General features: G+C 39.7%; 1 protein-coding gene across 2 annotated transcripts in view; it reads left to right on the top strand.

Annotated features, from left to right (window-relative positions):
* The window catches only part of ACSL3 (acyl-CoA synthetase long chain family member 3), a 69,600-nt gene that overhangs the window by 3,918 nt on the left and 41,698 nt on the right, over positions 1 to 23,984 (top strand). The window contains exons 1-3 of one of the 2 annotated variants that reach the window (XM_075201848.1): positions 3,691 to 3,771; positions 16,349 to 16,760; positions 20,577 to 20,754. In XM_075201848.1, the coding sequence (XP_075057949.1) occupies positions 3,731 to 3,771; positions 16,349 to 16,760; positions 20,577 to 20,754 (631 nt within the window). In that variant the 5' untranslated portion in view covers positions 3,691 to 3,730. Of the gene's footprint in view, positions 1 to 3,690; positions 3,772 to 16,348; positions 16,761 to 20,576; positions 20,755 to 23,984 lie in introns of those variants that run through there. The other variant, XM_075201849.1, reaches the window with a different exon arrangement.

Below are 23,984 nucleotides of genomic sequence, written 5' to 3'. Positions count from 1 at the left end.
TTGTCCAGAAGTGCTTTTTGCGCTGAACAGAAGGACTTGCGTCCGACTCTACATCAGGCTCTGTGTGTTCAAAGTTTATACTTGGGAGGACTGTCTCTGACACTCATCTATTTTTCTTAAGATAGAAATTGACTTATTGTGTCTTAATCAGATATTGAGTTCCCACTACATACCAAGAAGTTAGTGTGAAGTGGGTCAAATTAAGTCACATGACAATTGTTGTGCAGATCCATGGTCTGACATTTATAAATAAAATCTCATTGCCACAGCTGAGCGTTACTTGGCTACCTCAATGATATGGCCCAGATGGGTAAGGGTTTACCTGTTGCTTCACTGGGCCAGTCTCGGGTGATCCGCTAGCTGGTTCTGTAACTTCTCCCTTTTGACTATGTAAGACCACCTAATTGCTATATAATTGTATTAGATGTTAAGACAAAGATAAGAAAAACCACATACACCAGTGATGTAAGATTAAGTGCACCCAAATAGAAATAAAACCCAAAGTGTGTTAATGTAAGGAGGGTGCTTCTAATAAACCAGTGTATATGCTGTTTTTTTCAAAAATGTATTTAAAGAAAAGTTAGTACGCGTTACAATGAATGTGGTCTGGATCCAACCCAGATGCTGCGGGGGCAGTCCACAGGTAGCCCTCGGGGGAGGCAGCCACCTTGTGGATCTGCGAATCATTCTCCTTACTAGGGTAAGGCTGAAAGGCCAGAAATCCCAGTCTAAGGCGGGGACATGGAGCCCTTGATGGGCAAGGACAGGAGGGCTAAAACAAGATGGGCAGAGCCCTATTGATGTGGGCTGGCCTTGTGGCGACTGATAGTAAGGCACTCCATAAATGCCTTCTCTTGTTTTGTCCTTCACCTTGACCCTTCACTTGTAATCTCCCTTCTTTATTTTTGTCTGTCTTCTGGCCTCCCACCTATGTCACCTCTTTAATATGTTGCTTATCATTAGGTCCTCTGTTTGTAATGTACTCCCCTCTGCTCTAGTCACAGATTAGGCGACGCTTGTACTGAATTTCCTAGCAAAGTGGAATAACCTGGGATGTATACATGTGGAGGGGGGAGGATGAGGCCTATGCAGAAGTAGTTACAGCCTTTACCTTCAAACATGCTGTTTGTAGATAGGTTTGGTTATTTAGAAAAGCTCTATGACCGTAGAAAGACGAGGAGCTGGAGCAGGTCTAAAATGACCATAACGTGATGCTCCACCCACCAGAAGGCCAGTTTTCTACTTTCAAGTTTACATACACCATTATCATGAAATAAATGAGCCTGCAAGCGCAGTCAGTACTATGCTGCACCTGTATTCATCTAGACATTACAGTACCCAGGACATCTCTTTCAGTCAGACCTTCAGGCTTACCTCAGTCTGATCCTCACCGAATTTGGCATTTACAGCAAATAGTCCTATACATGCTGCCAAATCTATTGACGGACTCCTTTTGAAAACCTTTTTTGATGTATTGTGATATTTATGTATACTCCTTCACAGTATGTCGCTGTTGATGAGCCCAACTGCACTGCAATTCTGTGCTCAAGATATATGGGTTAATGTATCACTTACTGTAAATTGTTAGAGTATTGGGCTTCATCTCAGAGTTCTATAATATACCACTGACACATGGACTCACAGACTCCTGAGAGGATCTCTAAGGCTTGTCTTGTAAAATGACTGGTTATTTGGAACCCTCATACCCAATGAATATCCTAAGTTTGTATGTAATGGGAGAATTGTACCTCAAATTATTTTATATTTATCTTCCATTAATTTCAAATGGGGATTAATAGTGGAAGCCATTTTCTGAATGGTTTTTGCATAGACCCACTATGTTGCATGTCTACTGAAAAATGTCAGCCGCTCAACTAACCCTTTTTAACAATTCAAATCAAACTCGTGCCATTTAAGGATAATATACAAAGTGGTCTTTTTTTATTATAGTAGTGTGATGTTGTTTGTTTACTTGTAACAAGCTTGTTTTTCTTTTGGATTCTCTATGGGTTCCAAAAATGCCTTTGAGTGATCTCCAGCCTGATGTGTTTTTCCTCTTTTGTAAAGAACAATCGTACTTTTTAATCTGATCACCTTTGAAATTTGACAGAGATGGTATTCCTGTTAAATTGATAAATTGTTCAAGAAACACGTGCACACAGCATTCAGGGCAGTTTTTACTTCATGTCCAATATTTGTTGTCCTCAGCTTGTACTTTGGTCACAATAATAAGGTTTGTTATAGATAAATATTACTAAATAAATATTACTTTATTTCTATGCTCAAACTCCTCCACTATCCCTTCATGTTTGTCGATAAAATCCTATAAGGCTGACAACCGTATATAAAGCTGAAATGACAGTAAGGGTTACCTTTTACACATGCCAGAATGACCACCTTGGTTTGAAAGGGGGTTGCGCAGACGCTGTTTTCAAAAATGAAATAAAAATCTGAATCCATAAATGTAAGGTGTTAAAGAATAGATAAGGTCATCATTGTACATTAAGGGATATATTTACTAAACTGCAGATTTAAAAAAAGTGGTGATGTTGCCTATAGCAACCAATCAAATTCTATTTAGTACATTCTACAAAATGATGGCTTCAATCTTGGACCATAGGCAACACCTCCACATTTTCAAACCCTCAATTCAGTAAATATACCCCGAAGAGTCTGGACAAATGCCTGTCACCTGGCAAATGGATCATGATTGTCCTTCATCCTCATCCCTTATGGGTATAAGCTGGAAACCTTTAAATTGGTTTCCAACTTCTAGAGCTCTAAAGCAGGCACAGCGTATTGAGCCAATGTATTTAGTGAATCACACTGTGGCATCATGACCTGGAGCTTTAGGCAAAACTGTGGCTCTGACTTCAATAACAACTCAGTATAACCTTATGACTGCTTTTACTATTTGTATAGTCCCATCCCAAACCAAAGCTTACACAGCTGACAGATTGTGCTTACAAAATTGGTGACTTCTAACTTTATAGAAATATGCCAAGATTTGGATATTATATAAAAAAAAACAAAAACCTGTGTATTATTGACCTAAATCCAATATGATATAACTAAAGTTTGGTATACTTGGTAACTAAATCCCAGGAGGTATTTTTAGCATCATCAAATAAGGTGAATTTGTCTTCTCTTCTAGTTTGAACTTTTTTTTTTCTTTAATCCAAAATCCAGTCACAGTTCTTTCATTGACATGAAACCAGGTATTTAAGAACTATCTATATAGACAATTGGGGAAAGAAAATAAAAATATCTTGCCAATACATATATTGCGGCCACTGCAGACTATACTACAGTCTGTGTCCTTCTATGGACTTAAAGACAGGAAGTCTGTTGTGCATAGAAAGATTCTCCCCTGCTACTTGGTGTCTGAGATCATCTGTTCAGGAAAGCTCCTACGCCTTACATATGTATTTGTTAGTAGAGTTTTATGCCAATTGTTGTATAAAGCTTTCAGAGAATTTCCCTGTGTAATATGCAAACTAAAGCCTCACACATAGGGGTCATGTATGCACTTTAAGGAAAAGGAAAGAAAGTTATTGGTTTTCCCGTCAACCCTGCAGATTACGTTTGGATACGTACACCTTCCGCAAAGAGGCTCATCATATCGTATCTCATGTCACAGGCTGCGCTGCACCATCTTCTGTGAGACATCAGTTTACATTCCAATTGGCTATCCTTGCTTTGGGGCATGTAAAACTGGAACCCATCTTGTATGGAAAGTGACCTTGGTACCCCAGCCTCATCTAAAGCTAGGTACACACTACACTGTTTTCGTCCAATAATCGGTTCAAACAGCTGACATATGACCGCTCGTTCAAAAGTCGGGTCAGTGTGTGTAGTGACACGATGGTTGAAAGTCTGCCCAAATGGACGATTATCGCCTCATTTGGTTGGTCGTATATTTTCGTTCCAATCTCGTTTCCGCTGTGTAGTGTGTATAAACTTCCGACCGATCCACAACAGTGAGTACGAAATTACAGTCATTGCTCACGACAACATGGCTGTAAAAAGTCGCTAAAGGGATGTCCGCTCTTCCCTTTATCGTCCTAAACAAGGCTAGTGTGTATGCAGTCCATGGACCGCGCGATCGGATCATCGATCGCATGTAAAATCGCTCGGCATAAAAAGTTGGTCGAAATTTCTGTAGTGTGTACCCAGCTTAAGGCAATAATTTATAATCAAAGCCCTGATGAATATTGTGTTTTTGCTACTTATTTATATATTATGTGTAAATATACCATGAATTGGACATTTTTGAAAAATAATATTTTAATTAATAAACAAAATACCAACATTTGCTCAACCATGTGATATTGGGGCATTTACGTGACACCATGATCAAGCAGTGCAGGAACTATGTACAGACAGTGTAAGATCAGCAGATGTTGAAGTGGAATAAAAGTATTTGGATAATCTGGAGAACTAGGGAGCAGTAAGAGCCCTATGATAAGGTTGCAACTTGCTCTTCCATATTCGGATGTGAACAACTAGAGCACAGCAGCTGCTACTGTCCCTGCCCACAGCCAGTAGCTATAGAGTGACTGCATACACCTGACTTATTCTTATAGCCATACTACGGTTGTCAGTCAGTGCTGCCTGGGATTTGGCTGGAATAAGGAACAATATAGAGCCCCACACTTTGTCATGTGCATACTCCAAAACACTAGGCCATTAACAGAGCTTCTAGGAAAAATATGGCTGGTTTTGGGCTACTTATTGATAAACTGACTGTTGGTTTTCCGTTTCCGAGTAAATCCAGCTTCTCTCTCCCTTTCTCATCTGTCATTGTTGCCTGTGTATGTGTCTTTAAATTCATTCTACTGACTGCTTCCATTTAATACTGAATGTAATACTTTAGTTTCCTGTCTGGTTAAAGCTCTTACAGTTCTATCTTCTCATGCAGACAGCCATCTGTGGTAAATGCAGAATTTTTGGCCTGGGCATAGCACAAATTAGATCTTTCAGTTTCACATGGAAGGTTAGTTCATTGCTCTGCAATCAGATGTTCCAGAGTCTGTCTTTATTTTTAATGCACTGAAAATTCACATCTGAAGTTTCCCAGATACCTGTCATGATATCTGGATGCAGTCTGTAGTTTATTACTACAATGATATGATAGATTTTTTTTTTTTTTGTGTCCATTAATATTCGTTATAAACATATTACAACTGATGTTCCTTGTTATACAGGTCATGATACGCTGGGGAGGCTGCTAATATCCTTTTTTATTTTACAGTAGAGGGTTCATTATTCCTTTATAATACACGTTGTATAATGCAATCCTCCTATTCCCATGTGTGTCATGACTCATTTTGAAAGTGTTGTGATAAAATACATAACTGTTAGTGAAGGTAAATGCATAAGGATCAACTCGTACAAGAAACTGCCTTTGTTTCAAAGCTGAAGCTTGTGTATTCTAAATCTATATTTACAGAGAGTATACATCATGCCCACTAAATTATTTAAAATGCAGATGTATTAGGTCAAGGCATTATATTTTGTGTACCAGAAACTGAACTATTCCTTCACTATAATCTTCAGCCATAGTGCACTGTCGGGAATATTTCTGTAGATTGTATGTTTGTTCTTTTATAAATAACTGAGCTGTGTCTGTTCTGAGTAACCACAGAGCTGCTGAACTGATAGTTTCTTTTTATATATGCATGGAAAGCTTAATCAAACTAATAATTGAGCTGTATACGTTTTTTACGTTGTTTTTTTTTTTTTCTTTTCTAATGAATGACCGCTCTAACACTCCCTTTTAGCTATTCACATTTTATTTTCCAGTCGCCGGGTGCCTATGACTTGCTGTCTCCCTCTCCATCTCGCCCTCTCTCACAGCTGCCTATTCTGGTAATGGGTTGGAACCACTTTGTATTGTGTGTTTCTCAGTGAGGTTGTTTTGTCTCATATTGGCTGTTGTTCTTTCGTGAGATTATATATGGTATTAAGAGTGTTGCTTTGTGATCAAGACGGCATGGTTTCAATGTATTGTCTTTGAGTGTACTCTGAATGAGTTACTGGTTAATTAGTTATACTTACATTTTATTCCCAGTACTTTACTTGTAAGGTAAATATTAAATTTAGTATTTGAAATAAACATGCACGGTACAAGTCATATATATATACCCGGAATGCAAGGCATGCAGTCTGTAGTTCAGTGTTTCCCAGAAGACTATAGGGCTCTATTTATCATGATAATTATTGCCGCAGTTTACCATATAATATCGCCATGACAGCTGAACGGTACTCTTCTACTACAGCAAAAAAGATGTACATAGCAATAATTGTTACTTATCACTCCGAAGGCCCCATTCTGCTATACCGAGCATGCACTTGTGGAACTGGGAAATCTGTTTTATGTGATCATATACAATCATCATTATATATAGATCCTACTCAAATGGTCAAAACGTTGTCCAGTAATATGATTGTTGTAGTTTGAAAACTTTGATTGCTCGGTATCCCATGTGGACATATTGTTCCATCACAATCTCTCTTCTGAGCGTACTCACTATATTAAGTTTATCAGATTTTGATTGTTCTGTACGTGTACAAATTGATCAAGGAAAAGATCATTTAATTAAAATTCATAAAATGATCTGTTATTAATATGCGTGCAGCCTTCTGCTTATATTATGCTGGCCACACTCTCTGATATCTGTGGACCCATGTGAAGCGGATGATAATTTGATTGAGTTGCGTATTGGTAAACCGGTGTGATCACACGGTCAGGATTATCTGTGTGTATCCATATTGGATATTAATCTTGTTGCTTTGTTTTCAGATTAAGCAACCAGAACGATGTATTAGTGGCTCAGCATCTACATGGTTGCCATATTTTCTGTTTATTGCTATGTCATGTTGCCCAAATGAGACTTTAAACTCATCAGATCAATTATCTTGGTTATAATGGCCCATTACATTTGGTAATGGTGACTTGTGTGGTCACTTACATGTATCACAGAGGCCACTGTCTTGTCATTCAGCGTATGTGACCAGCATTTGGCTAAATGTAACTTTATACATTCATATCTATTGATGAATTATACTGTTTTAGTTATTTGATATAATATATTTTTTAAATCTAATTATATGATTTTTATAGGCAATCATGCTGAATAGTGGGTACCTAGCCTTACCCTGGCCACCAGCTCTGCAGTGCCATCCTATGCAGACATGGTGATGCTGTGCTTCACCAGAGCATCGTAAAACCATCTAAGAGTGACAAGTATCCATTTATAGACAAGTATGGTCTTCCTTTAGATACCATATCTTATTTCTGCATGCTTCCAAATAATACAGCCTATACATATACTAGAAACTGAATTATCCTAAAGCCCCTTGGTGAGGACAGGGTTTCCTATTAAAGTGGTGTGCTGCAGTCTTATAAATATTGGGTTCAGCCAACAAAATGGCCTCATCCACCCTGTGTAGGGGCAAGTGCATGTTGGCTGTGATCATAAAGTATGTGGTATTGGGTAATTCCCCTTATCTTTAAGCCTCCATTTAATCTAGAATGGAGCCAGTGGCCTGGTGCTATGCATCTGGATCACTCATCAGTAAAGTGTCTGCCAATATGGCTCGAGGTCTGTCCCCGTGGGCCATACGGTATGTCTGTTGCACTATTATGGTATTACTCTAGTGATAACACAAAATGGTATGGTAATATTACTTTTTTAACCTTGGTATGACTGTGCTAAGCATGCAGGTTCGAGGTTGTTTACATGTTTACTTTTTTATTTTCTTAACATATGCTTTACAGAGGAGCTGTTGGCCAGTGGGTCAGAAAGTAAGATGTCTGCATTGGAGAGAAGTAAGAAATCTGGTGGAGGGGAGACCAGTGGGAGGAGGAGTTATCTGTAGAAACTAAAAATGACCCCTGTTTCATTTTGGGTGCCAACAAACAAGCTGTATGTGTTTATTAATCGCACTAATCCTGTTAATCCAGGTTGAGTCAAGCGCTTTAATTAGAGAGCAGTAAGCACTTTTCAGTGCTTAAAAATCATTTAAGGAAGCAGCCATGTAATCTGTCTGTCTCAGGCACTCTCATTTGTTCATTTTTGGGAGTGAATACTGTATTTGGGAGCACTGGGCCTTAGACCAAGTGTAAAGGGGTGATGTTTGCATGTTGGCATAGTAGTGTTGTAGAGCTGGTTTGTGTAAATCCTGTCTCTCTAAATAGCCTCTGGATTTATTGAAAATGGGCAACTTGTACATGTAATATTCACTTATAGTAGTCTTTGGTTCAATTGATTTAGCTGTATATTGTAAATAATGGGCGTAAGAGCTAATTCTACCCAAAACTTCAAATGTAATTCTAGGTGGGATTAGGTGACTTGAACTACAAAGTTTTACTTATTGGAACTCATTGGATTCAGTTGTCAGATCTCCTGAACTTCTCATTTGAATGAAAGGTCCATGGTTGTCATAGTGCATTCTGATGTTTTAGTTTATTTTTACTTTGTGTGTTGTGTTTTTTTTTTTTTTATAAATATCATCTCCCCTTTCCCGTTACAGGACTTTTTGCGGGCTGCACCTACTTTGTGGAATTCTCACACTATAAGTCTTTTTTTCTTCTAATCTTCCTAACCTTGAACTGTTCTGTGAAAACCCACCTCTTCAGGCAAGCTTATACTATTCCTCAGCCATCTTCTTAACCTTCCTAGGGTACCATATTACCACCCTTCACACAGTTCACACAAGCTAATAACCCTTAGACCAACATTGCTGTGTGACTGGATCATACAGAGCACTAAGCACTTTTTACATTTGCAGTCTGGCTGGACCAATGTGTAATATATAGTACTTAACATCGTGTATAAAACTCCCATTGTCCAATAGATTTTAAGCCTGCAAGCAGGGCCGTCTTATCTCTGTCTGTATTGCTTTATTACTGTGTTTGTTCCCAATTGTAAAGCGCTATGGAATCTGCTGGAGCTATAGAATTTAATGATGATTATGATCAGGAATGAGTGTCTATTAGCATGACTTAACGCCCATAATCCTCTGCAAGTCAATGACTGACACTTTACAACCACTTGGAGTTTTTGAATTGCTGGCCTGTCCTAGCATATCTGGATTACACAAATATGTACAGGTTTTACAGCGTAACACTTTCTTCAGTGGGTTTCTTTCTTTTTACATGTGAACAAGCTATTCCAGCTTTTTGTTCTGTGGGGAGTAGTTGTTGCTGTACTAAAGTTGGTACATGGTAAGCAGGGTGTGCATCATCAGGGCTTATATTGGTGGCGTTTACTTTGCAATTCCATTGAGCAGCTTAGAAGCATTTTCATAAGGAAGACTAAAACATAATTACTGATTATGCAACTACTACAACCTCCCACAATGAAGCTGGAGTGAGACGTTTTTTAATATTGCTGGTGTCCTCATACATATACAGAAGTGGAAGTTGCTCAATCAATTTATAGGCTCCTAGCAGGTGCTAGGATAACCCCACCCTTTCAAGTACCTGCTATGAGCCTATAAATTGATTAAGCAACTTCCACTTCTGTATTTGTCTGAGAGGCATGTTTGTGTCAGTAGCTGACACCAAAAACACATATATGTATAGCCCAAATATATGGGACTCTCACTGTTTAGAGTTAGGACCACCCTATTGGCAAAAGGGCCGTGGAGTGGCGGGTGGCTTTAACATACGTTTGCAAATGTGTGCAACTAAGACTTTTGCATTTTTATCTACAGTAGAAATGGCAGGTCTTTTGCTGGCTATATCAGTATGCTGGGGGAATTTTCTGTGTGTCATCATACGTGCCTATTGGTTGGATATCTGCTCTGAGAGATTCCAGATGGGTGGACGAAAGGGCAGGTTAGAGGGTGTGACATGATTCGTGTCATGTCATAGCGCTCTTGTTGCACAATGACTTGATAGTGATCTCACGACAAAGCCCTGATGACACACATCCTGTTAAGGACCCTCCCACTTCTCATGAAAGAGAAGTGGGATTCAGTAGGATGACCTACCCTCAGAGAGAACTCCATGAAATTAGTCTCCCGGACTTTTTCGGAGAGTAGACAAGTATGTGTGATCCACAGATCCACAGCCATAGAGCTTGTAGTTACCTACACATGGTGCCTTTTGCATCAGTGAAGTCATAGGCTGCATTCCATTGAATAGTATTTCAACCCACAAAATGACTGCTTCCGCTGTGTGTCGGTGATGTTTCCACTTTAAAATTAATCTTTCACGTTGTTGAATACTCTGACACATTATTCTGAAATTTAATGTGAAATACTCTGCTAAAGGTTTCTTTGTGGGCAGCTTCTAGATCCTCAGTAGTGGCAGCAGTTAAGCCAGATTATAAATGTATATGCATCTATCATAATAACCAAGATAATGAATAGAGGAAGAGCTAAATACTGACCTGTGTGCAGCCACTGATGATTCAACTTCAGAACCTTTGTTCTGTTTGATAATCCTAGTACACAGCAGATGGATAATGATCTATCTATCTCTGGCTCTTTTTCATCTAAAGTGACCATTTTTACAGGGATAGTTACTTGTTTTAATGGCTTGTCTGTAACGTTTTTGTTTCTGACAATATGAATTATCATTAATATTCTTTTAATAATCTTTTCATACTCTGCCTATGTATTTATACTGTATGCTGTAAAAGAAAAGGATCACGTACAACGGCTGTGTCCTGTTTGGTTGGTGTTGTGGCCTATGTTTAGAAGTACTGTTTATATACAGTGTAATAAAAATGAATTGTAATTATGACCATTGGTTGGGTCAGGAGGTGTAGGGTCCTATTTATTAACCAGGGGTGATAACCTAGATGGTCTACCGCTACTTATCCCAGCGATATGGCTAGAAGTGGTAAGAGCGCTCTTGCTGCTTTGCCAGTGCTGGGAGACCCAACATGTCCTTACCGATTCACATGTGCGCAATTGAACTGGAAACCCAATTTGAGATTGAGGGCTGTCTGCCGAGCCTTCTACCATAAACCCAGATTCTTCCTGCTTTTATAACTGGTCAGCCCCACATCTTTCTTTCTGCTGTATGCCCCATCAAGCATCCCCTTCTCTCCAGCTTGTATGAAATGAGTGGAGGCAGAGAGGTGTTTTAGGGAAAGTGTGAGATCTGAGAGGTGTTGTTGGTAAATGGGGTGCTAAAGGGCATATGAGAGAGGTTGAAGGGTGTTTCAGTTTGAGGCTCATGTGGTCAGGGCCGGATTAAGGGAATGGAGGCCCCTGGGCTAAGGGGGCCTCCATTCCCCCGTGAGGGCCACCACCCCCCCCCCCCCCCCCCCCCCCCCCGTGATCCGAGGAATCCACCTCTCTCCCGCAGCTGTCACTGAATAGCGACGTCAGTGACAGCTGCGGGAGAGAGGTGGATGCTGGGTCCCGGCGCCACGCGGATTAGTACGTTTTTGTGTTCTTTCTTTTTTTTATATGGCTGGCGCGGGGCAGAGTGAGAAGGATCGTGACAGCAGAGGGGGGCAGAGTGAGAAGGATCGTGACAGCAGAGGGGGCGGCAGAGGGGGCAGAGTGTCTGGATGCAGAGGGGGCATTTTTGCATACAACTAAATAAGTATTTCTGTCCTAACCTAAATACTTATTACAATTTTTTGTCCCAACTACTTCTAAAACAGGACTGCTGAGTAATTATTTTGGAGGGGTGCCTTGAAAAAATTTGGAGACTAAGGGTGCCACGAACTGCAAACGTTTGGGAACCGCTGCCTTAGCCTAAAGAGTATACAGATACCTGATTATAGGACACAAACCTAGAAGGGGGTGCACTATATCTATATAAATAGCGGCACGCCTTGGTAGTGTTTTACTACCAATTTTAACAGTTCTTGTATTTGTAGTTCACTTAAAAACCACATTTCCTATTTTTAATATTTTGCAAATTATTAACTATTTTGATACATTTTTTAATGCATATCAATAAAGATCGTTATATATTAAATAGATTGTGAGTGCCCTATCAACACATCTCTTCCTTTCTCTGTCCAGTTATTAAGAAGTGACATAGGAACTACTTTTCTTCACTCACTGTACAGTGCTCCACCACCCCCTTATTTCAGTGTGACTTGAACTGCGTCCACCCAGATCAACTGTATACGAGCACCTAGAACAGGATATTGATTAAACCAGCAACCGCTTTATTTCAGAAATATTCCAACATATATAAATACGAAATAACTTCAAATAATAACGGTTAACAAACTGTAAATGTTGTTTTGTACTTAATATCTTTCGTACGTTATTATGAGAGCTGAAAATATGTTCCCGAGACTTGAAAACAAAGGGATTCCAGGCCTGTTCAACTGGGGCTTGTTGAGTATTTGGGATGAGGGCGCCATAGTTCCTATTTTATTTATAATTTTAAATATTTTTTTATTTGAATGTGCACTGTGCTGTGGGAAGTGTTTTCTCTCATTCAAATTAAAAGACCAGGCCCATTTTTTTGCCAGCTGTGAGCTGCTTAGGAATCCCAATATTTTGCCATGCGCCCCTTGGCAAGTCATGTCCCTGAAAATTAACTCTCTTCACCCCTTGCCTAATTACCATACCCTTAGTCCGCAGAAATGTCTCTTCATATATTAAATAAAATACACAACTAAACTTCATAAAATTACCAAAAAGACGTGCAATTAGTTGCCTGCTTATATACTGATCATCATTTATTTATATAGTGCCAGCAGATTCCGTAGCGCTTTACAGTTGGGGGACACAAACAGCCTCCGGACATATTTGGGTCCCTCTTCTGCTCTCCGAAGCATGTGAAGGGAAAGGGATGTTTCCTGACTTGTTTGAACACCTCTGGTGCGGTGCCTAAAATAAAAATTTTGGGGACAGCCTATCTTGTAGTGTGTATTCTAGTAGACTGTTGTGTACTTGTTGCTGTATACAAATCGGATCAATAAAACAGCAGCCAAAAATGTTCAGATCTTCAAAATGTTTTTATTTATGAGGTATGGTTATCTCGTAATTGATACATTCCTGAATATAAAATATGCATTTACAACAGTGTCCCTACAGTCCTGCACTGCTTGTTGAAGATAATTTGAAATTCAGACATTTATGTGTTTATTATTGGATACACAAAATGTTGTTTAGAACTAGACCTTTCTTTTTACCAAAGTACATTAGCTTTTCTGTGTTTATTTTCTGGTCTATTCGTTACATGTGTAGGAAGATGATTGAAGCTCCAGATGACTGTAAATGTTGTCCTATTGGAGACTGAGAATTAAACATATGTAATGTTATATCTGTGTATTTAAAGAATGACCTTTTTATATAAGAAGAATTAGGGAACCTTTTATATAAAATGGTTGTGCAGGTATGTTGTGCATTTCTGGGCAACGTTCTTAGCACAGTCATTGACAGTTTGTTCTCTGACTGAGTGCTTGCCAAGTCTGAGGTGTCTTATCCGTGATAGCTTTAGTGTCACACACACACATACAGCTTAACCACTGTAACAGTTGTTTGGTTAGTCTTGTCTGTAAGTTATTCTTTATGGCAAATCCCACACAATGACACTTCCATACAAAGCACATCCCAATATACAAGAGACCTCCATCAACAAAGGCGTATTGTATCAGAAAGAAGGCATATCCTTTAGTAAGTTTAAAACAGGAAAAACAAGTTTCTACCCTGGTCTCAGAAATAACAATTTCCTATCTCAGAATATATACAATATAAAAAATAAGTGCATATTCAATTATATAAATAAGTACACTGCGCTATTTCCTTTAAATAAATTCATACCAGAAGGTATTTATCAGTGATCCAGTCACAGACCTGTTTACTAACAGTCTTTACTTGTACATTATTTCTGTGTTCAATATGTGAAACGTGGTATTCTGAACATAAATATTAGGTTCCATATTTACTTTTAGTGGGAGCACTTATTCTACGGCTACTGAGGACAGTGCCACCCAGTGGTAAAATTATCATAGTAAACACATTTGTATGAATGCTAGTATGCTGTTTGAGGAAACAGTCTTGGACATGGGCATACCACTATTTTACTAGCAGATATAAAGATCTATTTTATTTTTAAAATAAGTAAATTGCAGTGGCTTGCCCACAAATTCTTACCGTTTATTCAGTATGTCATTCTAATTATTTTATCATAGGGATATAGTTAAGGATCATAAGCTTTGGTCCTTTTAATATGATTTTTACAAATCTACAATCTAGCACAAATAAAGTAAACTGTTTCTTTTTTTATTTACATTTTTTCTTCTTGTATGAATGTAACAAATTGTTCTTTTATCGCCACCTTGTGGTTTAAAATGAAAATGCATTGAACAATGTGTATTTGATATTCCTGCACAAATTATTTCAGTTTAGATAATAAAGCTGTGATGGGTACAATTTTTAGTATATGTTTATTTTAGATGTATTCTACTTGTATTATAAGTGTGTACATGTGTCTATGAACACATCTGTCAGCACCTGCTGAACAGTGTTGTAGTTCTAAGTGATGGGGCACAACATTTTGTTGCAAGTGCTGTTTTAAACTACTTTCATGCATTGCGCAAAGCTTTTCAGGGAAAATGTAAATATATAAACGGTCTTTACCTTTTTTTTTTTTATATAACAATTATGGCTGTATAGATAACAGTGAGTAATTTTTCAATTTAGTAGACTAAGTTTATATGTTTGTTTCTTCATATTACATCTGGTGTTCTTAAGCTGTGGTGTGGCCTGGGTCCCAATAAAACATTACGTGCCTGATTCATTAAGGAACGTAAAGAAAAATAAAATAAGTAACTTTGCACCTTTGCAAAACCATGTTGCATTGGAGGGGAAGCTAAATTTAAAATGTGGGGACAGATTTCTAGTTGGGGCGTGTTCTAAATCAACTTTTAAAGGGGTATTCAATTGTCCGCGGGTTCGAGCGCGGGAAAAACGATTACCGTTAATACGGTAATCTCTCGCTGGATTTCAGCTCGCAGCTCCCTGAGCTGCGAGCTAGAATCCAGCGAGTAAATTACCGTATTAACATTTTTTCCACGCAGGATTACCGTAATAACGGTAATCCTGCGCGGGCCGCGGGATTTTCGGCAATCCCGTGGACAATTGAATATGTCCCTAAAAGTTCAGTGTAAAAATAAAGCAATCCAGTATTTGTGTGCTACATGAAAAAACAGTCTATTTAACTTATGTGCTAAAGAATAATGTGCACCACTTGCATTTTAACATGGTTTTGTCCAGGAGATAATGTACTAATTTTTTTTTGCCTTGCTTTCCTTAATGAATCAGGCCCATAATGTTTTATGCATGCACCTCAATTTCAATCAATTTATGTTCTGTAAATTGTTTGAAAGGAAATGGCTAGATACACACACCATACATGTACAGTTGTTAATCAATGTTTTTATTCAAAGTGTAAAGAAATGAGAGAAACAAAGCCAATATTAGCTGTCTTAAAAGTCCTGTAAACCAGAAACAAAAGTTGCCTTATGTGAAAGGCTACCAGTAACCTTCAGATATAAATGGGAAAGTTTCCACACTTTGACAGAACTTGAAATATGTCAAACGCTTTCCATCCTGCTGTGCAGTCACTTGCAAGCTTCTGTTCTGTTCTTTGCCATTTCGGGATGAAGAGAAGCTGACTGCAGTGACATGTAGTGAGATTACTGGCAAGAAGTAATCTATATTTATACTTGTGAATGTTATGTAGCTCTTATATAAGCCAACCTACATTTTTGTCTATATCTGTTCCCTACTCACAGTAGCAGTGGCACAATGCTCTATCCCTCAGATGTCACTAGTTCCTAATGAATTGATACGCTGAATACTTAAACTATTGTTGGGGGGGGGGGGGAAATAGCTCAGCTATAGTAATATTGTAGAAATCATGGTGAGAATTGACCATGGAAGAAGGAAATTGGGGAAAGTTGCAGAATGGTTTATGTGTAACTATATGCATGCAGGATAACTGTAACACTCTCAATGTGTATGTTTTAGCTCTACAGGATTAGTTATGGGTTACATCTAGGCCACTATAACTGGTAACTAGAATATTGTAAGAGTCCTTAACATTGTATTAACTCTAATGTTAATACTATATTAAAACAAAGCAACTTAATTCTCTGGCGCTAAATTCTATAGCTAGTATTACTCTATAAGAATATCAGTATCAAATGCAGCAATTTCAAAAAAGAGACAGTGTTAAGTCTCTATATACAAGCCAAAACAAAAACATTAGAAATGCGCAGAATAACCGTTGATATTTTTTGTTTTCTAATGTTAATACTGTATTGTGAAATGTTGTAAAACTGTTTGAAGATGCATTTCACGCACACAATGTATACTCTGCTCTGATAACATTTTTGTTTCTTTTCAGGTATATTTTTTTTTTTTTACCATCACTCCAGCTTCTTCCCCCCCCATCCTTGATTACCAAAATGCAGATAAAAGAGGACCTAAATCCAGTGCTACTCGGCATCTTGCATTGCTTTATGTGGCTTTATGACATTATCATATTTATTCCTTGGTTCTTCCTCTCTGGAGCAAGTGAGAGGCAGAGACGGGCAAAGCGGGTAAAAGCCAAGCCTCTGAATGATGACCCGAGCAACCCGTTCCGGTCAGTGGACAGCTTCCACAGCCTGGCCTCCTCCCTCTATCCAGGCTGCGATACCCTGGACAAGGTCTTCAAGCATGCCACCGACCTGTTTAAGAAGAAGGGTTGTCTGGGAACCAGAGAGGTTCTGAGTGAGGAAGATGAAATCCAGCCTAATGGAAAAGTCTTTAAAAAGGTGTGTAGTTTACATTTATACATGGATTCCTTGACTATGGCTTGACGTGGTAAGGCTGTCGCCAATGCACAGTGTCGACAGTTATTTTGTGCGCTAAACCAATCCTGGCGAAAATGCAGCCCCCCCAAATAACTACATACACCAGTGTCGGCATTCCCTTGTCAATTCATGTATTTATATTACTTATGTTTGCCTTGCATAATCGTGTTTATTCTGTGTAGTATAGATTGTGTAACTGTACAGCGCTGCATACACAGATACTACATAGGCACATTCATCCATCTGTGGTTTATCCTTGTATGTTCCTAAGGTCTCATCTACTCAATGTAAAATGTATTTTGCTGCTTTCAAACAAGTTGTTTCTATTAAATCTACTAGGCAGAAACCTACAGAAGATACAGCAAGGCCTGGCGTCCTGTGAAGTAATATGATTTAAATACATAGCCAGAAATATGTTGTTGGAGTTCCCAGAAGCTCTTACAAAAGTAACCATAATATAATTAAAACAGACCATTTTTATGGCAAATATAGCCTTTACTACAGTTACTAAATATGGAATTATTATTTTAATGTAATCTCTACTATGTGATGTTAAATAACTTCCACTGCTGGCAGCTAGATGGTGACATATTATTTGGAACCTATGTACCATGCATCTGTTCACCTTAATTGGGGTTTTGTGCACTCTGACGTCATTTTAATACCTGCTGGCTTTTTTGGTATATTTGTGTTTTTGTTTTTACAGGTGAACTAAGGAGAGGTTGATACTTGCATATAGAAATGCCCAGTGCATTGCACACCTACCATAGAGGATGGTGGAAAGTACAGCATGTTTACCTTTGTGTTAGACCTCATATACACGGCTGGCTTACCTTTGTCTGTGCCGTGTGGGCGCATGGAAAGTAGCCGGGTGTATGTGCTGTACGACAGCCATGGACATTGCACTGGAGTTTCACCACAGCTATCTAATATGTATTTCAGCTTCTCATCGAGGCAGATCAGATGTGTATCCATTTCTTTATCTTACTACCATCTTGGCAGTTGCTGGAGGTTTAATCCAGCTCACTTTACATCATTTTAGTGTCTTGTGTTGTTACTGAATTTTAATGTCTCTTGTTGTTACAACTGTTTAAATTATGATCTAAATGCTGTTATACCGTCACATCCGTTTCCAGTTAAATATACCCTTTGTATATTGTTACTGCTTTCAAGCATGTTGTAAGCTAGACACAGACTAGCCATTGAAGTTACATGGTGTTTTACAGTTTAGCCCCAAGTCAGTGTGCTCAGTTGATCGAAGTGGTCATTGAGATGTGGCGGTATGGAAAATTTAAGTGGAATTTAATAGTTTTACTATGAAGGCCAAAGTCCTGGAAGTTACATACTGTAAATGACACGCGGCCAAATAACTGAGTGCCTGTGTATTTCTCGTTATAATTGGGATTCGGATTGGCTGATTACGGTCGATATGGAATATTTAAACTTGTTTGTCTCGGTGTTGGTATTCCCTTTGATAAAGTCTTGTTAGACTAAATACGTCGGGGATCAGCGGACTGTCTCTTCCACCTGCCAGCACCGTTGAGACTATTTTTCTACTGCCCAGGAATCTAATTGCCCTTGGAGAAGAATTTTGAGAACATTGTGACACATTCTAGAGTGTATTACACGATCCTTGCTATGTCTTCTGAGTTTTCGTTCCGTTTGGAATCCATCTGGAAGACTTGATAACCTCATCATAAGAATATTATCTACTACTGCATCAGATAAGCCTATGATATTTGTCACTTTGGTACGAGTCCAATACGCACTTTTGCACCTTCATGTGTTAAGAGTTTGGCGCTCTCTCTGTATGTTTGAATTTTTAGATTGACAGCTGTGCAAACAAGTGTATTTAAGAGAAGAAGCTTCCTACCATATATATGAAAATAAGTATATCTTGAATTGTATTTTCACTTACGGTTGATACATCACCTAGCGCCTGCTTGGCTTATTGTGTGTGTAATTAACAGTTGGTCCCTCTAGCTAATTTCCTAGTGGGCCCTTCTTACTCCAGGGCTGCACTGTGTAATCTATCTTGATGGGTTGATGGAAAAGCTTAATCTGTTCTACGTCGGGGCACACATGTAATACAAAGGTTTGCAGTTTTACTTGTTGCCACTAAGGGGCAGTACGTCTACGCAGTTAGGTTATTCACTAATTGTGCTGCTTAAGCTGAGGTGGCACGTTTTACAACTTCATCATTTTTTTTTTTTTTTCATTTTTTTTTTAACTTTGCTAAAAGGGACATCACATAACTACACTATGCAGTGTATATACTAATGGTGTTTAGTCTAATGTGATTTAAAATACATGCCTACATAGTTCATTACACCTACACATACTGCATTTCATTGTTTGTAAAACTCATAGTGCAAATAATACTGCTTATATCTGGAAATAGCTCATAGTCCTAGTTCAGAAGTCATAGGTTGCCTATTCTAGCTTATATTGTAGACATTATTTACATTGTAAGCTCTTTATGGTACAGATTGTATTCCTCAAGCCTCCTATAATCTGCTATGCAGTAATGTATATTGTAATGGATATAATCTGATAGAGAGGAAAGGGAAAGCAGTAATAACAAGAAATGTCAATTACTCAGTATTTTATGTAACCGATCCTGGACATTGCTGTCGGCACACTCAAAGGACACATAGGGGATGATAAACACCTCACATCGGCTCTTACACCTATCACAATGATTTTATATATTCATTTATGCAATTGATGCTGTACTTTATACATCTCCTTATACAGGAGGGTGTGCAGGCCTTCCTTCTGATGGAGAGCAGGTCTCTAGCATGTGACAGCCATTGACGTGCTCTGGGACAACTCCCCAGAGAAGAGAGGGTTAGTCACTGAGCTCATCCACGGCTTAAACCAGTTTGTTATTGTGAACATGGAAAAAGCCTTCTGAATAGGTTATTAAAGGGGCAGTAATGATCTAAATGAGATGGGTTGTTTGGAGCTCTTTGGCACCAGGTGTGTTTCCTGCTCTGTTATCTGCAGCGTTGCTTGCTATGCTGAAATACTGCTGCTGACAAGCAGGAAACCCAATGCTGTGGTTTGTTTTTATTATTTTTGTTTTATTCTTTTCTCCTTGCTATCCATGGCATGTAAATCACATGAAACTGTATATATGAACCGGTTTGAACTACATAGAAAACTGCTTTCTTTTTTTTCTTCTATGGGTCCTAACTGGGATTGACTAGTTGGGTCAAAAAACATATTTCTTAGTTTTGTTGGCTTTGGACAAATGTATGTTTGTAGAATTTAGGTGTCTATTACTGCTCGCCAGCGCACGAAGACTCGGCATGAGACTTAAGCATTAACCTGTGTACAGGAACACCTCCACTGCAATCCTGGCACTTCACCTTTTTAGTTAATTTAAATAAACAGTCTGCCTTATGAAAGGGCCAAAAAAACTTAATTAGTCAGAGCTAGTGACCATCCTGAAATGCACATTTTATATATGTTTTCTATCCACAAGCACAGCAGATAAAATCCATCCTAGGAGCTATTTGAGCACACTACAATTTAAATAATCTGCAATGATGGTACTTGGACACTGATACCTTTGTGTTGGTTTAGTATTGACTCTAATACAGTTTCTGATATCTTCAGGATGTTCTTCTGATGGCCGATATTATGTCATATAAGCAGCAGTGGAAGATATGTGTGCCATTTGTATGTTCAATAGAAAATCTACATTTACAGTAATAGAGCAGCCTGCCCTCACACTTCCCTAACATGCTTTTATTCCCATATCTTCACTAGGTGATCTTGGGGAAGTACAACTGGATGTCGTATGAGGAGGCCTACATGTCTGCCTCTCAGTTTGGGAGTGGGCTTGCTGCACTTGGCCAGAAACCCAGATCGAATATTGCTATATTCTGCGAGACCCGAGCGGAGTGGATAATCTCGGCCCAGGCATGCTTCATGTACAATATCCCACGTGAGTAATACTCTGATCTCTTGGGGGAATTAACGATTTGTCTAGGAATGTAATTCCCGCCCAGAAAATGAAACAAACTGCACTATTTTATATCTTCTGGATGCCAGAACCTCTAGAATAGGTTGTGCTATATGGTTTACACATCTGTTATGTTACAATTGTGCAATTCACTAATCCTGTTTTTTTTTTTTTCTTTGATTCCTAATGTTATCCTCAAACTGTATTTCTGTATTGAATGAGCTGTGTTTCCGTCTTGTTTTTGTACTCACAAACTAAATGGATGTATAACCTTTGTGGCCATTTACTGTGGACAATGGCAAATGCATTTGCAGACTGCTACGTAAATATTTGGTGCTATTAATCTGAAGTGGAAAGGTCAAATTGCTGATAAATTGTGTACTAAAAGGGCCTGGCCACGTTCATTTTAACTTTACTTTATTGGCTTGTAAATGATCTTCTGTGACTTTTGCACTCATTCGAATATCTGTGTATTTCTGCCAAATACTTATATTTGCAAAGCAAATATGTTGACCTGGGAGCCAACAGCTTCTCTGTGCTCTATACTGTGTATTCCAGTGGGTCCCATTACCCCTTTGATTCCATAAACTCCTCCCCAGTGCTCCCAATAAACCATTATTAGCAATGTAAATCTATCAGAACCTAGCTTTTAGATAGAAGACACAAGCTCGTACAAAGGAAGTTTTTCAGGGAACCAACCTCTTCTATAAATAAGGCACACAGTGTTTTCATTTACGTACTGCCAGGGAAGTGAGTATGTGTCCTCTCAGCACCTGGGGTAATGGGTTTGATTCTGACCAGAGCCCTATATGTGTGAAGTCTGTATGTTCTCCCCATGTTTGCATGGGTTTCCTCCCACAGTCCAAAAACATACTGGTAGGTTAATTAGATTCTGACCGAGGGACTATAGACTGTAAGCTCAACGGGGGCAGGGATGTTGGCTAATGATATATTCTCTATTAAGCACTGTGTAATATGTAGGTGTGTTATAATTAACCGGTAATAATAACATTGGCATAGAAAGCCTCTGCTCCCATGTCGGTGAAGAGACTGGTGGCAGAGTGCCTGTGACACACTCCAGATGTGGGGACAAGCTGCTGGCTCAGTGTTAGCAGTCAGGTGGTTTCTGTCATTGTTTAAACAAAGCAATATTTTATTATTCTACTGAGGAATTTACATTACATTTCTCATTGTTAATGTTGAAACAATAGTAAGATAAGAAATATTTTTTTTTCCATGACCTACTTACTGATGCAATACGCTGTCATCTACGGTAAGTTTTGTAACCGCTACTCTTTGGCTTGGCCACTGCGGCTTCAGATCTGTTTTATGGTTTGTCTACAGTCCAAATATAAGAATTTTCCCAAATTTCCTATTCACTGTTGGGCAAGACGTTTGACTGTAATTACCACTTATTTATATTAATGATATTTGTCATTCCAAACCTCCCTTCTGGAATTCGTGCAGTCCAGTACTTTCCCTCAAACCTTGAATCAGACACAAAACAGGCATTTGGATAATTGTGCACTGTCGCATGCAGTGCAGGTCTTGACTCTCCATCCCCCTCCACATATCATTTAAATCTACAATCTGTTTTCCCTACCATTTGCTTGCTGTGCAATACTCAACACTACTGCTGCAGTCAGCTTAAACCTAGAAGACACCATCCCCCAAGTCTGTGACATACAGGGGCCTGATTCTCAATGTAACCTAAATAAACTGTAGTCTCTTTCTCACCCCAGCTCCAGCTTTCCCACCATGTTGGACAGTATTACAAGGGCCCTGCAGCAGGATGTGAGGGGGAGAGCTGAGTGTTCAGGGCATGAGGTCTTTGAGCCTGCACTGAGTTCTTGCAACGTGCTGTGTGTCACTCCTGTCCTTTTTACCCTAACATAGCAACTGCTGCTGCTCAGCTTACAGCGGTCACCAGATCCTACTGACGTAGGGGGGGGGTGTGTGTTTAACCTGGTAGAAGAAATGTGGATATGAACGTATTTGAAGAGAAATAAAGAAAATTAATTTAAGGCTACTAGGGGAATGCTGTAAACTTGAACAGAAAATACCAATTTTTTGTTATCCTCTGGCCCCCTAACGATTTATAAGCAAATGGTTAAATTGGTGGTATCTTAAATATGGAATTAGTTTGCCTCCTTCCATAACCTAGTGCAGTTGCTGTGGCTGGCAGTTCTAGTATAGTATTAAGCTTTATTAGCAGAGCAGTCTTCCTTGTGCTCTGCATGATGCAAGGAGGGCAGTTAAGGACTCCTGTCTTCGTTTCTTCTCCTCCAAAGTTGAAAACTACTTGTTTACTTATTGTTTGGTCTGTCACAGCCTAAAGCAGTGTTTGGAACAGTTTGGCCAGCGGTTCCCAAAGCGTGCGCCGCGGCTCCCAGGTGTGCCACGGCGCTGTCACAGGGGTGCCGCAGCCAGGAAGATTAAAAAAAAAACAAAAAAAAAAACCTTGCCAATCTGTCAGCGCCCAGGACCCAGCATCCTCCTCCTTCCTCGCTTCTCACTGAATGTCGGGCGAGACATCATCACGTCCGACATAGTCAGTGAGAAGTGGCAGGAGAGAGGAGGATGCTGGGTCCCAGGCGCTGCCGGATTGGTTAGAAGACAGAAGAAATAGAAGAAAGAAGGCCAAGTATGGTAAGTAAAGAAAAAGGGGGGGGGGGATGGTGATAGGAAACAGCAATGGAGGGGCAAAAGAATGAAGGAGGGGGCGGGGCAGAGTGAGTGAATGAAGGAGGGGGGGACAGAGTGAGTGGATGAAGGAGGGGAGGGGGGCGGCAGAGTGAGTGGATGAAGGAGGGGGGGGGCGGCAGAGTGAGTGGATGAAGGAGGGGGGGGGGGCGGCAGAGTGAGTGGATGAAGGAGGGGGGGGGCGGCAGAGTGAGTGGATGAAGGAGGGGGGGGGGCGGCAGAGTGAGTGGATGAAGGAGGGGGGGGCGGCAGAGTGAGTGGATGAAGGAGGGGGGGGGGCGGCAGAGTGAGTGGATGAAGGAGGGGGGGGGCGGCAGAGAGTGGATGAAGGAGGGGGGGGGGCGGCAGAGAGTGGATGAAGGAGGGGGGGGGCAGAGTGAGTGTATGAAGGAGGGGGGGGGCGGCAGAGTGAGTGTATGAAGGAGGGGGGGGGGCGGCAGAGTGAGTGGATGAAGGAGGGGGGGGGCGGCAGAGTGAGTGGATGAAGGAGGGGGGGCGGCAGAGTGAGT

The sequence above is a fragment of the Mixophyes fleayi genome, chromosome 3 (assembly GCF_038048845.1).
Source record: "Mixophyes fleayi isolate aMixFle1 chromosome 3, aMixFle1.hap1, whole genome shotgun sequence".
Classification (NCBI taxonomy): Eukaryota; Metazoa; Chordata; class Amphibia; order Anura; family Limnodynastidae; genus Mixophyes; species Mixophyes fleayi.
This window is presented reverse-complemented; position numbering and strand designations above follow the sequence as displayed.